Genomic DNA, 17175 nt, shown 5'->3' with positions numbered 1-17175 from the left:
CCACCAAAGCTCGTGCCCTGTTGCTGTCCCCACGCTGCCTTCCAGACAGTGGGACAGAAACAAAAGCTGAGGTGGGCATGGCCACAGCAGACAGCCCCCTGCCTCCCCCGTGGTGCTGGTGCTGTTGGGACATGACTCCAAGACCCCTCAGCGCTTTGGGCCCATCTTCCCTTCCCACTGTAAGGAGATCAGTTTTGACCAGTATGTATGAGAAGAACAGTAGCTGGAATTAGCTGGAGTTGGAGAGCGACAGAGGGAGGGCAGGGAGGCTGCAGCACACTCAGTGTCTCGGGGTGAGGGAGTGGGGGGCCAGGAAGAAGGGAGGTAAAGGGGAGAGCGTGTGGGGCCAGACAGTTCTCCACTTGACCACCAGGTGGAGCCATCAGCCAAGGACAGTTCTGTTGCTATCTGGATGTTCAGAGTAGTTGGTACGTGACACACGGTTCAAATGACTGTCAGTTTGTCCTTAGTGGTAATAAGACCAGGGAAGAGAATGAAAGAGAAAAGAAGAGAAGGAAAGGGGAGAAAGAAGGAAATAGGAGCCAGGCACTATGCCAGGCATCTTACACATTTAACCTCATTTGCGTCTCACAGCTACGATACAAGGCAGGTATTTGCTGGGGTCTGAATGTCGAGGTTTCAAGTTATGTTGAAACTTAATGCAACAGTATTAGGAGGTGGGGCCTTTGGGAGGCGATTTGGTCATGAAGGTCTGCCCTCAAGAATGGGAATAATGCCCTCATGAAAGAGCCTTCCTAGAGTTGCGGGATTATCGGTAGAGCTCCCATTCAGCGAACATCACAGTTCTCGACTGAATCTTTTTCATCAGACTGCAAAGCAGGCGTTATTGTCTCTCACTGTACAAATAGTAGAACCAGAATGGTTACACGGCTGGCCCAAGGCCATATAGCTCATAAGCAGTGGGGCTGGGCTGGGGGCCCAGGTCACCTGTCTTCTCCAGCGCACCTGTGCCCATCCCACCAGCCTGCCTTGCGGGGAGGGGCTGGCGCACCTGTCTCAGTGGCTGCATCCTGCGGGATTGGACGCTCAAATCCCTCTTTGCTGTACGTGCAGGTGCACCCTCACCCCTCGCAGCCAGTACATGAATATTGACTCTTAAAAGCTCTTCCTTAGGTTGGGTCAATAAAAGATGGGAGAGAAATGCCAAATGCCCTTCCCTAAAAGATTTGATTAACACTGTGGCCAGGGAGGATGAGAGAAGCAGGAGGGCTTAGAGAGGGGTTTCAAATGGGGCAGGAGGTTAAGGTCCTGTTGGAAGAGCTCACTAGCATGTGTGCGCACATGCTCTCTCTCCCAGGGAGTGGTCCCCGAGGCACCAGGAAGGGTGGCAGGCACAGTGTGGGTGGCCACCTGTGGTCCCAGAGAGAGGCCAGGCAGTTAAGCTGTGCTCTCCAGCACAGCCTTCCCCAAGCTGGCCCATCCTAAGAGTCGGCCTGGTGTACCTTCCTGGTCACCCTTGTCGTGGCTGCCCACCGTCCCCTCCAGATTAGGGACTCTTTCCACATCCTCGGCGCCCACTGGTCCTGGCACGGGTGGGTGCAAGTGAACGTGATGAGGAAGGAAACGAGACTGGGGGAGGCGAGGTCAGGGCAAAGGGTGGGAAGAGGGACCCGCAGTGGCCACTCTGGCAGCCTGGGGACTTTGGACAGTGAAGCAGTAGATGGCTCCCCAACTCCTCGCCCCCCAAACACACGTGACGGAGGGCAGGGCGTGGGCCGTGTCAGCAACCGCTGGGGCCATAGACACCAGCAGCCACACGTTTCTGTTTGAGCCAGTGATAACGTAGGAGCAGTGAAGACTTATTTTTAGGTCACCTTCCTTCCACCGTGTCTGTGAAATCCAGGTGCCCAGTCTCACCATCTCCCTTTTTCATAGGGGAAAGCAGATCAGAGGAACCGAGTGCTTTCCCCCAGGCGCCCAGCCAGACAGGGAGAATTCAGAGCAGAACTCCCGACAGCTGGGAAAACTACACGGGCTCTGCCTCCCACACGACAGCCCTGAGCCATCAGCTCCTTTCCGCTGTGGCAGGGGCCAGAGTCGGGCCGAAAGCATCGCTGAGAGGAGGAGCGGGGTGGGGGCTGGGGGGGCAGCTCCACCTGTTGCTGCCGTCCAGCGCTGGCAGGACTGGGCAGTCCCTCCTCCCCAGCCCGCGCCATAGTTCCCATCCATTGTCATCGGACTGTCACAGCGCTGCTATATTTAAGACAGTGCAGGCTCCAGGATCGCATTCTTCTCCCAGTCCTCGCCGAGCCAAGGGCAGGAAGAGATCAAGGACCTTCTCGCCCTCTGGAATCTTCTCCCCAGAGACTCCTAAGTGGGCAAGCTGCTTCTGTGAGTCACCTCCAGGGACTGGGGTGGGCAGACACACCTTTAGAAAGTGAGACCTCACTTACTTTCCACTGGGCAGTGGTTCCCGTGTGTGTGTGTGTGTGTGTGTGTGTGTGTGTGTGTGTGTGTGTGTGGAAAGGGGCCTGAGAGACCTGTGCTTAGGCAGCACCCCAAGTCAATAATTGGTGGGGGGATCCCAGAAACCCCTGCCCCATCCCGCTGTTCTGTGTGGCCCTGGGTCTCCCAAGAGCTGAGTTTTCTGTGATGTCGAAAGCTGCACACACGCACATAAACACACACACACACACACACACACAACGGGGCCACCCGGGGAACTAGAGTCTTTCCTGCGATGGAGCAGCAACCGGCAGGGGCTGGGGCGAGCTGGCAAGTCCCCCAAACTAGAGCAGCGCTGGCTGAGCTCCGCTCGGCCATCCGCAGGCAGGGAGAGAGAGCAAGCCCTCAGATCCCAAGTCTTAGGGCCGGAAGGGAGCTCATCCGGCGCCCCGTGGACTGGCAGGGGACCCAGCCCCAGAGGGAAACCAGCAGCCAGCTCTAGCTCAGAACTCAGCCTCTCGGAAGCTGGTGGAGCCACCGGCTAAGACACATCCGAGCCCGCACAGACCACCCGACGCAGCCCCTGTGCTGTCAGTTTGCGCAGGGATCTGGGTGGGCGAGTCACTCAACCTCTGTGCATTTCTCTTCCCCTCTTGGGAAGGGGAGGGGCCCCCTGGGGATGCCCTAGTCGTGTTGTGTAGCAGGGCTGGGAAGCAGATTGAGGCTTGGGTACAAAGTGGAGGGGTTGGGACAGGATGAGGTGGGGCTGCTGGCCCAGGCTCTTGCACCCCCAGAAAAGGGCAGAGGTGGCAGTTTCCCCTCCAGGGCCACACCCCGCCGACCCCTGCCCGGCAGGCACACAGAGTGCTCCAGGACGAGGGCACCCTGGTCCCGTGGGGAAAGGGCAGGGGAGGCTGCAAACTTGTCCCTGCTTAATCCCACGCATCAGTCAGTGCTTTAAAAAGAATTGTTGGCTCACCCGCTAAGGCCAGGGGGCTGGTTGCTGGAGGCCCCGAGGTCAGGGATGTGCGCCAGCCCTGGCCACTGTGCTAATCGGGGACAGAGCATCCAGGGGAAGGGAGCCAGCGGCCGGCGCCAGGGAATGTTAACCCCCAGCTGCTGGGGCCAGGGCCACAGTGTCCCAGGAAAGCTGGGGGGTGGGGGAGCCTCGCTGCACCCAGGGTGGTACCCAGCAGCTGTCCTCCTGGGCAAAGGGCAGGCTGGGCAGGGCTGGCCGCTTCTCTGGGTGCAGAGAGACCATCCATCGGGAGGGGCCATATAGGAAGCTGAAGGGGATGACTGTCCCGTTACGTTCAGCTGGGACTGTCAGCAGGAACCCAGGGAGCTTTAGGGGAAGCCCTTGGCCCCGGCTCACACTGCAGTAAGCCTTTCCTGGTGCCCACAACTGCGGACACACAAAGGCAGCAAACTTTTAGGAACTAGAAAGAGTAAATGGCTGTAAGACTGGCCCCCGGCAGCCTGAGCCTGCAACTCCCCCAGCAGTCCCTCCCAGGCCAGGGGACCTCTGATGGGCCAGAGGGCTCAGCCCCCACATCGCGGACTTAGAGAAATGGTCACCCGGGCTCTGCGTTCACACCCAGGGCAGAAGGCAGTCTGTAGACACACACCACACACACACACACACACACACACACACACACATGCTCGCGCACACACACACACTCTGTCACCTGCAGCAGGCCCCTCGGGAGAGGTGGGGTGGGCAGAGCTGACAGGAGAGGGCTGAGGGACGTGGAGGTCTCTCTGTTTCCCTCCTAGGGACCCTCCCAGGTCAGAGACCTGCCGACCAGGATCACCACCTGGAGGTGTGACAGCCACTCCAGGGATTCGGCCGAGGGTTCTAGGGCTTTAGCATCAGATGGGCCCCAGAGGCCCAGCAAAGACACTTGAGCCCAGATCTGAGACAGAACTTAGTACAAAAACCCCAAAGCACCTCACGTGCCTCTCCATACCCATGGACTGGCTCCCCGATCCCGGAGCCTCGTCCAGATGGATTTGATCAAGCCTCCTGAGCGCCATCTGGGGCCTAGGCCTGAGCCTCAGGAACACAGAGGAGGATCTGGCCTGTGGTCCACTGTGTCCCAGCCTCAGCCAAGGCCTGGAGTAGACATGTGGCACAGAGGTCAGGAGGTCCAGGAGTCAGACAGACCTGGCTGCCAGCCATGGCCCCACCACCTACTAGCCGGGTGACCCTGGGCAAGTGCTCCGCCTCATCAGTAACACGGGGCAGTAACGGTGCCGTCATCATTTGGGTTATTGCAGGGACTGGGGACAATACATGCGAAACTCCTAACGTGGGGCCTGGCACACAGGCAGCGCTCACTATTGTTACCTTTAATTCACCTGCAATCTTGTTGAAGAGTCAAGGTGCACAGTTACAAAATAACTAAATAGCGAGAGGAGGCATTTTCTGAATCAGAGCTAAACTGTGTAGCACAGATTAAAAGTCCAAAAAGGACTAGGAAGGGAAAGTTCTAGATGGCCTACAGTTTTTCAGCAGGGCTTCTTAGAAAAATAAAGCTGACTTCTGACACCTTTGTAGTGCTTGCTAAGCATCAGGCACTCATCTAACCTTTACGACTACTCTGGGAGGTCAGTAGACCCATTTTACAGACGAGGAAACAAAGTCAGAGAGTCTTACCCAAGGTCACATGCTCGCAAGCTGGAGTGCAGAGCTGGGATCACGCCCAGCAAGCTGGACCCAGAGCCTGCACGCGTAGCCCCCGCGCCACCTAGAGCGTTCTCAGCTTGGCGGTGGAAGCATCACTAGAGTTAAGCGGTTGCGGGGAAGGGAGGTGCACTCCAGGAGAGGAAACCAGAATTCACAAAGGCTCAGATGCAGGACCAAGTGTGGCCCGTGCAGGGACAGTGAGGACACCTGCCCCTCCTGAGTCACAGATACAGCCATGGCTGTCACAGTTTCAACCACTCACTGTCTGGGCAGCCGAGGCCCAGGGAAGGAAAGGCTCACCCCAGATCGCGCAGCCAGCCGAGGGCAGGGCTGCAGCTGAAGCCCCGGGAGCCAGGGCCCTGCTCGCCGTCTCGGGGCTCTGCTCACTCAGCTGGGGGGCACGTGGGGTGGGGAGAAGCCAGGCTCAGAGCCGAAGCCTGCCCCTGTCACCCTGGGCAGGTGCCTCCCCTCCCCTGTCTGCCTGCTCAAGACAGAACCCCACACCCACCAGCCTCCCTCCCAGGGGGCCGGGGGACTGCGCGGGAAGGGACGAGCAGACGCCTGCCGGAGTGACGGTGGACCTTGGCCTTCACAGGTGGTTGCTCTCGGAGCCATGACTCTGCCCCATAACCCCCAAAGCGCGGGGGACCCCGGGCCCCGCCAGGCCGTGGAGGTCCACAGGCTGGAGCGCCGGCACGAGGAGGAGCAGAAGGAGCAGCGGCAGCACAGCCTGCGCATGGGCTCCTCGGTGCGGAGGAGGACCTTCCGCAGCAGGTGGGAGCCCCGTCCCCGCCCGCCACCGCCCTGCCCCCAGGGCCCCAGTCTGAGGGGGACACGGCCCTGCCCACTGGAGGGCCCCATGTGGGAGGGGAGGCACAGCCCTGCGTGCTGGGGGGGGCGTGGGGTGGGTGCAGCCCTCGTCTCAGGGAGCCCGGCCAGACCCCAGCCCACCCTGCAGGAGCCACTGACCCCTTCCTCCCCGAGCAGTGAGGAAGACTACCAGTTCAGCGCCGCAGACTACGCCCTCGCAGCTGCGCTGGCTCTGACGGCCTCCTCCGAGTTGTCTTGGTAAGTCCGGCGACCTCCCTGGGGAGCCCTGGCTGAGGAGGGGCCGTCCTGTCCAGTCCCCCGCCTCCCCGCCGGGCTCGCACCCTGAGCTTAGAGAACCGGCCCAGACTTTCACATCTGGAATAGGGCTCTGGACAGGAGCGTAACCGCGGGCTGTGCCCGCAGAGCCCACTCACCGCCCTCCAGAGGGTCTGCACCGCAGTGAGGGACCGTCCCCAAAGGAGAGGGCGGGGGAGCCACTTCACCCCCGAGCTTCAGGTGGTTGGGGAGGAGCTGGGCATGGGAGGGAAGGAGCAAGCGAACCAGCCCCAGTTTCGCACGTGAGCCCAGAGGCAGGGAAGGCCCTGAGCGTGGCAGCGGCGAGGGCCCTGGGCTGGGTTGCGGTCCTGGCCGGTTGGAAGCCAGTCCGTGAGGCAGAACAGGGGGACCAATGCCCGCCCACTCGGCTATAGTGAAAACGGGAGGCACCAAGGTTTTAGAAAGAGCCCCACAAACTGTAACAACAGTCGGGTGTTTATTAAGCACCGACTGTAAGCAGGGCCCCTTCAGGGTGTTTTGGAGGCAAGAGAGGGTGCAAAGCCACACTTGCCCCGGAAAGCTTCACGTGCAGCCGGCACTGCTGGGCGTAGGGACGGAGCCGGCCAGGATGCCCCGGGCCCTTCGGGCCCTGCCTGAGCCCGGTGGCCTCCGTCCCCGCAGGGAAGCCCAGCTGAGGCGCCAGACCTCCGCCGTGGAGCTGGAGGAGCGCGGGCAGAAGCGCGTGGGCTTCGGCAACGACTTGGAGAGGACTGAGACTGCCCTCCTGCACACACACCGGCTGCTGCGCCACAGGCGTGACCGGAAGGCGCTGAGGCTGCGGGTGAGGGGGCCCCGGGGAGCCCCTGGGCCCAGGACAGACTCTGCGCCCCGGGTTTGAACCTGTGCCCCCACCTGCCGGCTGTGCGACCAGGGGCGAGCGAGTCGCCCTTCCTGAGCCTCAGTGCTCTGCGTGCGGCACTCTGAGTGCTGAAGCGGGACTTAAGTGAGGCTGGGTTTGTGAGGTGACTTTGCCAGTGCTGAGGGTGCAGGGGAGCCTCAGGAAATGCCAGCCCTGGCACGAGTCCGGGGCCTGAGCCCCTCTCTGCACCCCTCCCCAGGTGACACTTGCGTGGGCTTTCTCAGTGCCCACAGAGGGTGGGGAGATACTATCACCATCCCCATTTCACAGATAAGAACACAGGACCTGCCTGTGGCCCCACAGCCAGAAAGCAGAAGGGTCGGGCCTTGACCCCAGGCCAGCTGGCCCCAAAGCCCACGCCCTTCCCGCTGGGCCACCTGCCCCAGCTGGTGCTGAGGACTCTGCCTCCAGGGTCGGGGCGTCCGGGGAAGGGGATGGCAGAGTGGGAGGAGAGGGGTCCCTGGCCCATGGGAGTCACCTGCTCTCCTGCTCCAGTTGGAGGAGAAGGTCCGGGAGGCCAAGGAGCTGCGGGAGCTGTGCTCCGGCCGGGGGCCCTGGTTCTGGATCCCCCTCCGCTCCCACGCTGTCTGGGAGCACGCCAGCGTCCTGCTCACCTGCACCGTCCATGCCTCGCCACCGCCCCAGGTCACCTGGTAAGCCACTGGGGCGGGAGGGGGTCCTCGCCCCACCTCCGTGCTCGGGGCCTCTGGGTCACGCGGGTGCGAGTTCCTTAAGGCCCAGCACCTGCGCCCGGAGTTCTTGCTGCCTTAGCGAAGCCGCAGCGCCACGGCCCAGGCTCTGCCCACCCCTCAAATAGGGCAGCAGCTGTGGGGACTCTGCCCGGTTATTCTTAGCCGCCCGCCAGCCATGCTGGGGCCGAAAGTCTGGGCCCACCCTTTCCCCCCCCAGGAGCCAGCCCTCGTAAAAGTAAGACTGTGGCCGCATGAGAAGGCAGCTGCTCCCAGCTGGGCGTCTCCAGGGCTGCAGGATGAAGGTGGGAGGCAGGGGGGGCCAGGAGCAGGAGAGGAGGTGGAGAGGGCAGGGCCTGCAGCAGGAAGGAGCTCGGGCCTGTGCTCAGGCCTGGCTTTCCCTCCCTCTATGGACTCAGTGTGCCCTCGAAGCCATATCTCTTAACCTTTCTAGTCCTGCCTCAGTTTCCTGTTCTGTAGAATGGGTTGGAGACCTCCTGTGCAGTTTGCATGCGGTGTGGGTTTAATGCCACAACAACATGGAAGCCCCCAGAACTTGGAAAGGGCCGAGAAAGCAGGAGATGCCATTCCTGGGGGCAGCCACAGCAGAGCCCCCCAGGCTGGGCTCGCTGGGGGAGGGGGGGGGCCGCTGCACAGCATTGCCACGCCCCGGTCTCAGTTTCTCTGCAGGAGGAGGCAGGCGTGTCACCCCCACAGCTGAGCCACTGTCCCGGGTCCAAGGCCCACAGCCAGGCACCTTGAGGGATGAGGAAAAGGTTTCGACAAATATTTTCCGAGAGCGTCATCAGTCCCAGGACCTGACCGGGCCACTGGGTGCAGAGATGGACCAGACACAATCTCACCCTCAGGGAACTCTCAGTCCAGGAGGGAAACAGCAGCACACGCAGACGTGCATTTATGGGAGATGTTTGAGATCAAAAAATGGGGGCGAAGAGGAGGAAGTGGCTGCCTCGGCCTGGAGGACCCGCGAGGGTTGCTCAGACAGGTGGTGCTCGGGCCAGGCCTGGAGGGCGAGCAGGCCTGGGGCTGACAAGGGACACAGCCCAGGACGCCAGGGGGAAACAGCAGCATCTTAGCGAGCCGCCTTTCCGCCCACCCAGCCCCTCGCTTTCATTTGAGCGTCAAGGCCACTCATGAGGCAGGGACTGTTATTTCCCCCATGGCACAGGTGGGGCTGTCGAGGCTCAGAGAGGTAGTGTGGCTTACCTAAGATCACACAGCCAGTGTGAAGCAGGATTTAAACTCAGGTCTCCTGCCTCAAGCCCGTAACTCTTCCAACTGGCCTAGAGAGTAGGAAGGTGATCTTTACAGCTGCCGTTTTCCATAAAGCACCGCAATGCTCCAGAAGGCAGAGAAATAGAAAGCACTCTGGCCAGGAGCAATCCAGAAAGGCGTCTTGAGGGAATCGGCACTGGGGCATTTATTCACGGAAGTACGGCAAGCGTCTTGCCGGGCACTGGGACACTGAGGGGACCGAGGCGGTCGCAGTCTGAGGATGCTGCCAGCACTGGCTGGGCTAAGTGGAGGTCAGCGCCTCAGCTGTCCTGGCCCCGAAGCCCAGCCCTGCCCGGCCCTGACACAGAGGCCCACGTGGGAGGCATTCTTGGGGCCTCGGGACGGGACTTGTTTCCTTCCCTGCCAACAAGGTTGCCACAACAGGGAGCTGAGCATTCCTGACACACGGCGGGAGCCAAGGCCAGGCCCACCTCCTGCCCCAGCGACTCGGTGGCCCCGGTGCTCCCGGCTTTGGAGGTCTGGTGTTCCCTCATCGGTGCCCTGGGGCACGGCCACACACTGTCCCAGGAAGGACCTGTCCTGTCCAGGCACTGGTGGAGGCTCAGCACTGGGTCGGGAGGAAGTCACCCGGCTTGTCAGGGGAGTCTATGCACTCAGCAATTATTGAGCACTCCCTGAATGCCGGGGTAGTGAGAAGACTCTCACACACAGCCTCACTGCACTGACCGTGAGGCCGGAGACTGAGGCCCAGAGACAGGGCAGGGTGACTGCTGAGGTCTCCGGCCGTCTAGGCCGTGCCGGAGCAGCAGCAGCTACTTTTCCCAGGAGACGCAGAGCTGGCCAGGCTGACGTGTCTGGAATGTTCCCGGCAGGTGTGGGTGGGGGTCTGACCCTGGCATCCAGACCTGGGACAGCTGGAAAGATAGGCACCGCCCTCCCTCCCCAGGGAGGCTTAGTTGGGCCCAGCTAAGGGCTGCATGGTGGGACGGGACGTGGGTGGGGCTCTGTTTGGTTGCCATGGAGACAAACAGGGTGTGGGGGGCCAGGTCCAAGGATGGCAGCACACTGAGGCTAGGGCACCCTCTCTCGGTAAGGCCTCGTCTCCAACCTCAGCCACCACCCCTGGGGCGTTCACCATGTGAGACTGTCCATTTGGCAGCCTTGGTGACACAGAGGCCCAGAGAGGGAGACAGAGCTGCCTGAGGTCACACAGCAAGCTGCATCAAGGACCCAGGCCTCCTGTCACTGACGCTCACTCCCCAGTCCCGACTCCTTAGGCCTCCAGACCCCCAGGCCCCCTGCCATCTAGGCCACACAGCAGGGAAAACGAGACCCCAGAAAACAAGGCTGTACCCAGGGCAGGGCAGGGTGACCTACTTGGCCACTCTTGGGAGTCACCAGAGTCCCTGCTCCAGAAATTCTGATTTGGGATGCAGCCAGGGCGTGGAGTTTTGTTTGGTTTTTTTAGTGGCTTAGATAAGACAGAAGGTTATTTTCATTCCACCTAATGTCAGCATAAGGCCACTGTGCAACTCTGCTCCCTGGAGTGGGCAGGGACTCCAATTCCTCCAGATCACTGCAGAAGGGGTGGCCCTGGGCTTGGGGTACGACATAGCAGCCATCACGCCCTGTTCCTGCCGCAGGACGGGGGAAGACGACGTGAAAGGGCAAAGGCTGCCATGGGGAGCAGCCACGTGACACTCGTCCTCACTTGCTGTTGACAATCCTAACTCATATGGCCACACCTAGCAGAAAGAGGGGCAAGAAAACAAGTCATATATTGGGTGGCCCAGGGGACAATTCTATTCGCCCCCAAAAATGGCTATTGGAGAACAATTAGCAGTTTCTGATGCAGATTCCTGAAGGCTTATGTTCAGAAACCGGGCACAAAGATTTTTTTAAAGCTCCTAGGGTGATTGTAACAGGAGCCAAAATAAAGAACAGCCATCAAGGGCGGTTGGCAAGGCAGGCAGGGACCGGAGGGACTGTCCCTGGCAAGCTCCCTCAGAGAGGAGGAAAAAGCTGGGGCCTGGGGTACCCCTGGGGTGGGGGCTGCTGCGGACTCCCTGTTCTCTGCCCCCAGAAGGGGAATGAACCCCAGAACATCTACAGTGGGGGAGGGGGCGCAAGAGAAAGACTTCAGGTGCCCTTGCCCATTTAATTGTCATAGCAGCCCGGAGCTATCGTGCTCCCGTTCCACGGGGAGGACACGGGAGGTTCGGTTCCGTGAAAGTGCCGCCCTGGCTCACTTAGGCAAGTGAGCAGCACGCACAACTGAGCTTGGAGTCCCCGGCTGAGGGCTCCAACCCCTCCCACTTAGAACCACGCTGCCTGCCGCTGTCTCCCGCAGGTACAAAAATGACATGCGAATCGATCCTCGCCTCTTTCCCGCCGGAAAATACCGAATCACCAACAACTACGGGCTGCTGACCCTGGAGATTAGGAGGTGAGACTGTGAACCCGGAGGGACCTACGACCCCCACACTCCACACCACCGAGGCTGGAGCGGGATCCCAAGCCCTTCCTGGGAGCTGTGTCCTCAGCTCACCTCACCTTCAGAAGTACCTGGGGTGCTCGTTAAAATACGGATTCCGGGATGGCCCCTGCCCGCCTCCGAGATTCAGATTGAGTCGGGCTGGAGGGGGGGGCCCAGGAATCAGCATTTATCACGCACTCGCCCTACATAATGCCAGTGCCTTGGAATGCACCCTAGACCTGCGGGACTGCGTGCTCGGCTGGGAACGCTCCTTGCTAGGGGACAGAAAACACACACGCGCACAAGCGCATACATACATGCTCACATACACACGCATGTGCGTGCACACACACGCGAGGGAAAGCAGTTAGAGGGGAGAGAGCTGGGCCTTTCAGGAGATGGTGAGTCTTAAGCATGATTTGGAAGGAAGAGGCAGGCTGCCAGGAGGGAGTATGTGGGAATATAAAAGCATAATCCCCCCAAAAGTATATACGATTCATGTGAGCTGCCATGTGTTGGGTTCCTCCCAGGTGCCAAGCCCTGTGCTCGGTGCTCTACACACGTGATGGGTGACCCTCACTGCCATCCTCCCAGGGAAGAGTGTCACCACGTTACGGCGAGGAGACAGGCTCAAAAAGCTGAGGGTCTTGCACAGCTAGCACAGGGCAGGGCCTGGGTTTGAGCCAATTTTCTCCATCAGGGCTGTTTTCCGAATACCAAACCCTCTGCCTCAACCAACTGGGGCTTCAAAGACACCAAGATGAGCAGGACATTGCCCCCACCCTGCAGCAGCAAAGTGGGGCTGCAGGGACGTAAATGCCTGAGCTTGCAACAGGGAGGTGCCCATGGGCTGCACAGTCAGGAAGGTGTGCAGGGCGAGGAACCTGGGCGAGGTGAGCAGGCTAGACTGGCCCCCGAAGCCAGAGGGATTCCCGCCCTGAGCCAGCAAGGGGCCTCTGTGCTTGCTGATGGGGCCAGAGGTGCCACATGCTGCTACCACCTACTCTCTGCTGCCAAGGTGCCCCTGAAGTGGAGCTGGCCCAAGCTTCCACTGGGAACATGATGGCTTGGCCTGTCTGGTGGTGAGACCCAGGCCTGGACTGGGAACATGTGGGCATCTGGCCCAGGTCTGCACAGATTGGCAGTCTGCCTTGGCCGAGTCTGCCTGCCGCTCTGTGTGAAAGGAGGAGGCTCCCGCTCCAGGATTCTGGTTTGAAGCTGGATTGAATTCCAGTTGCCGTGTGACTCCGGGCAAGTCACTTAACCTCTCTGATCCTCCAGAGTCAGCAATAGCAATGCAATGTGGCACATCATTATTTTCAAAGCACCTTCCCCTGAGGTGGTTTAGGTGGTGTTATGTCCCCAGTTTTTCAGAGGACAGCAAAGCATGGAGAGGTGCCATGGCCAGCCCAAAGACACACAGCATCTCCGGGATGGCGCCCAAAGTCTCCCCCTGGCACCACGAGGCTTCCCTCCAACCCCAGCCTTTCCCACCCACGGATGGGGACTTGTGTTGCCATGGAGCCCAGCAGTCTCGGGGGGCAACTTCTCCCTGTCTCCCTTTCAGATGTACCATGGAGGACTCGGCCACCTACACCGTGATGGTGAAGAATGCCTACGGCCAGGCCTCCTCCTTCGCCAAAGTCCTCGTCCGCAGTAAGTCCCCCATCCCCAGCAGGCTGGGCCACAGCAACCCACGTGGAGGATGAGGACGTGGGTCTGTGTCAGACCCGAGGAAGGCCCCCTAACACAGGTGTTTAGCCTGACGTTGGTGACGGGGTAGCCGTGGCCTGGGCGGCAGTCCCAGCGCTGCGGGCGGACGGTGTGGGGCACGGGCGAGGCAGGATCATCTTGCCCCCATGGGGGGGTGCCAAGAGCAATTAGGAGGAGAGGGGAAGGGAACTGACCTTTCCCGAGCTCTCATTACATGCCAAGCACACTTAATAGTACCTGATTCTGTCCTGAGTTAGCTGGTGACAGGACTGGGACTAAACTCAGCTCTGTCTGCATGGATGGCACCTTCGTGTGAACTGGGTGGATGAATCAGGAAAAGGAGCACCCTTCCTCCAGGCAGGAGCAGCCCAGGCACATGGCTTGGCAAGTGGAAAACAGACTGGATTTCAGCCTCCACTTACCCTCTCAGAGGACACCTTTGTGCAGTGCACAACCTATATACAACTATTCAAGGCAGCCCTGCCTGCCTGCCATGCCAAAGAGCATGCTTGTCCTACCCGGTTGGACTTAGGTCTGGATCCAGCTCAGAGCTTCTGGGAAGATGATCTGGCCCTGTCCACCCTGCTGGGGTTCTCAGGGTCAAAGTCCAAGCCCCAGCAACTCCCCATCTGACCTTCCCTGCCCCAGTTGGGTTCTGGTGCATATTTCCCAGTGGGCTCAGGCCCCTCCTGGAGATCACCCTGTGGGCATTTGAAATCACAGCAGCAGAGGAGACACTGACGAGTCAGCCGGACCCAGGTTCACATCCTGGCTCTGCCACTCACTGATTGTGCAAACCTGGGAAGCCACTTCACTTCTCCGAGCCTCCGTTTCCTCATCTGTGAGGGGGGGACCCCTGCCACCTCCTCACATGCTCGCGTTGATCAGATGCTGCAGATAAAGCTTGGCATGTGATAGGCTCCTGGGAAACAGTGACTTACCCCAGCCATGACGGGGCAGAGCACTGCCCAGGGGGCCACACCTGTGGGCCCAGGAGAATGCCGTGCCTGCACCCAGGGCCCCTGGGAGAGGGGAGCCCTCCCCCCGACACACGCTCGCACCCGCACACGCTCCCAGGCTGCCGTCCTGGGCTGCAGACAGGTGGGTCCAGCCCACCCTCCTCCCGCTCATCAGACCCCGTTAAACTGCCCTGCACAGCCCTCCACCCTCTGCCCTCTTCCCCAAATAGCTCTCAGGAGGCAGCTGGCCCCTCCGCCAGGCCAGGCTCTCTGTGGAAACCTGAGCTGTCCCCATAGGCTGTGACCAGAGTCAAGCCCAAGGTCAGGCATCGGAGCCCTGCCTCCCTCCATCCACCCATCCTTCGCACCACACCATCCAGACCCCTGCCCTCCCTCCACCAGCCCGGCAACTCCGGGCCCCCCTGGGCTTGTTCTTGCCTCCAGATTCCAGCAATTTCCTGCTGAGGGTATCCACTCACCACCACCACCACTGTCTCTGCTCTCCCTCCATAGCAACGCCAGTGGTCTTGGTGGAAGGCCCTGGGCCAGGAGGCAGGAGCCCTGGGTTCCAATCCTGAGTCTTCTACTTACTCTCTGTGTGACCTTGGGCAGCCTCCTGCCCCTCTCTGGACCCCACTCAGGAAGGGGCTTCCCAGGGACCACTGTAGCATCATGGCTTCAGACTCCCAGGGGGCGTTAGCTGGGTGACTCTGCCTCAGTTTCCCCATCTGTATGAGACGGTACCAACAGACAGGGCTGTTGTGAGGATGAAACGAGTCCATGTGTGACATGTGGTAAGCACGTTGTGAGTGGCAGCTATTCTTATTCTCAGATGATCTGTGTCAGTGTGACCTTGGATGTCATCCTTCCACCCAGCCCCACCAGGCTGCTCTCTCAGTGCTGCCCCTCCCCCATGACAGCCCCCCACCCACCAGAAATCCAGAGTCTCCCACCAGGCTCCACCCCTATGAAGACAGTGCATGATCCTGGCTGCAAGTTTGAGTAGAAGGAAACCAGCATTTACTGAGTACCTACTGTATGTCCGGCCCTGGCCGGGGGCTCCCGCCTCACCCGTGCCATACACTATCCGCCCACTGTGACCTAATTCATTCATAACCACATCACCACCAGGTGGGAATTACTGTCCCCATTTTACCAATGAAGAAACTGAGGCATGGAGAGATAAAGGAACTTTCCCAAAGCTGCAAGGGAACCACTGATAGACCAGGACTCGAACCCACACCCAAAGCCCATGTCCCCCAAATATAGTAGGATGTGGGGTCTGAACCTTCTCCAACTCCGTTCGACTTGGGTTTTCAGCTTACCTGGGGAAGGAGGCTGGCTTCGACTCCGAGATCTTTAAACGTAAGTAGGCTGGTGTGGGGATGGGCCTTCGGGAGTGGGGGCTGTTGGGGACTCCTTGCTCAGGCTTTGCCCCCCCCCACAGTCCCGTTTTAGAATGCAGCCATGAAAAGGATGCCCACTTGGGGTTTGTGTTGGAGCTGGTAGTAACTGCAAGCCAGCTTCGCAGGGTCCCAAGCTACTCAGGGCAGCCCTGACTGCTGAGCTGTCCTCTGACCAAAACAGGGTTAGAAGGGCAAATCCCAAATGCACTTGGCCTTCAGATATTTGCTGTTCCGGCTTCTCTGGGCCCCACCTAGATAAGTCTCTTCCCCTCCACCTCCCCGCTAAGGGCCTGGCCCTCCTCTCCCATTCAAGGCCAAGAGGAGAGGGGACACCCCAGAAGGGTCCTCCCATCTAAGCCCCCAGCCAGGCTGGCTGTCTCAAAAAGCTTCTGCCCCAGATTTCTGTCCCCCTCCCCCCAGGGTCGATGTTTGGCCCCAGAGTGGAATTCACATCAATGCTGAAGCCAATCTTCGCCCGTGAGAAGGAACCCTTCTCCCTGTCCTGCTTATTTTCGGAAGATGTGTTAGACGCTGAGAACATCCAGTGGTTCCGAGACGGTGAGGACCCCCAGTCCTGGCCCCCGGCCTCCAGGGGCAGCCTCCTCTGCGGCTCAACTCAGAGCCAGAGAGGCCAGAAGCCAGAGCACGACTAGAGTCCTGGTTCCATCCACAACCCTGAGGACCCCCAGTGGACAGGGACTGTGCGCCTCTGTCACCCCACAGGGTGCTAAACAGGCAGAGGAGAGTGGGAACACAGCCATGTGGGGTCAGCCACGTCACCCCACAAATGGCCACCATGCATCTGTGGGGTGCCAGGTCCCGTGCTGGGGCTGAGGCGCAGCGTGGGTGCAGACACACGTGAGTGCAGGGAGCCGTCTGTCTGGCAGGAGGGAGGAGGGTCAGCGCCGGCCAGGCCCTTGGGCCACGTCACTGCCACCCTAGGGGTGAGTGTGGCATTTGAAGCCACAGGAACAGAGGCCAAGGCCAGGAGACAGGAGGGCACCATGAGTGCTCAGGACAGGTTGTGACAGTTGCATGGGGCTTTTCAGAGTCGGGGATGGGGGTGCAGGTTAAACAACTGCCAGCTCATGGGCCTGGGCCGGGAGAACTCTGGGGGTGTCACGGGACGGGCTGGAGAAGGCCGGTCAGCTAAGGCAGGAAGAGGGGAGAAGGCCGGCTGGACCTGCTGCAGCCAAGGGACAAGGAGCACAGCGCCCTCCAGCTCCCCCGCCCCGAGCCCAGGGGAGCCACACCTGGGGGGTACAGGGGGCTGGAGGAGCCCTGAGAAACAGCTGCAGTTTCCCCAAGGCTGAGATGTTTTCCTAGACCTTCTTCCAGGTCTTTCAGAATAGAGGTGCTGACAGGAGGGAGGAGCCTTCGTGGGGGACAAATGGAAGAGATGGCCCAATGGCATGGCCTGGGCGCAGGCCCACTCCCTGAGCCCCGGAGGCCCTTCTTAAGTTCCTCCACCTCACTAAGCTCCCCGATAACAAGCCCCCTCCTCACCCCACTCTCCCAATGAGACCCCTGCCCCTTCTCGGAGCCCCCACCCACCTCGACAAGCTCCCCTTC

General features: G+C 60.3%; 1 protein-coding gene across 1 annotated transcript in view; it reads left to right on the top strand.

Annotated features, from left to right (window-relative positions):
* The first annotated feature begins 2206 nt into the window (after positions 1–2206).
* Positions 2207–17175, top strand: part of MYOM3 (myomesin 3) — a 48640-nt gene continuing 33671 nt past the window's right edge. The window contains exons 1-9 of the mRNA XM_012750802.3: positions 2207–2352; positions 5694–5872; positions 6086–6166; positions 6866–7025; positions 7599–7756; positions 11400–11495; positions 13093–13181; positions 15518–15562; positions 16024–16161. Of these exons, the coding sequence (XP_012606256.2) occupies positions 5712–5872; positions 6086–6166; positions 6866–7025; positions 7599–7756; positions 11400–11495; positions 13093–13181; positions 15518–15562; positions 16024–16161 (928 nt within the window). The 5' untranslated portion in view covers positions 2207–2352; positions 5694–5711. The remainder of the gene's footprint in view (positions 2353–5693; positions 5873–6085; positions 6167–6865; positions 7026–7598; positions 7757–11399; positions 11496–13092; positions 13182–15517; positions 15563–16023; positions 16162–17175) is intronic.

The sequence above is a fragment of the Microcebus murinus genome, chromosome 2 (genome assembly GCF_040939455.1).
Source record: "Microcebus murinus isolate Inina chromosome 2, M.murinus_Inina_mat1.0, whole genome shotgun sequence".
NCBI lineage: Eukaryota > Metazoa > Chordata > Mammalia > Primates > Cheirogaleidae > Microcebus > Microcebus murinus.
This window is presented reverse-complemented; position numbering and strand designations above follow the sequence as displayed.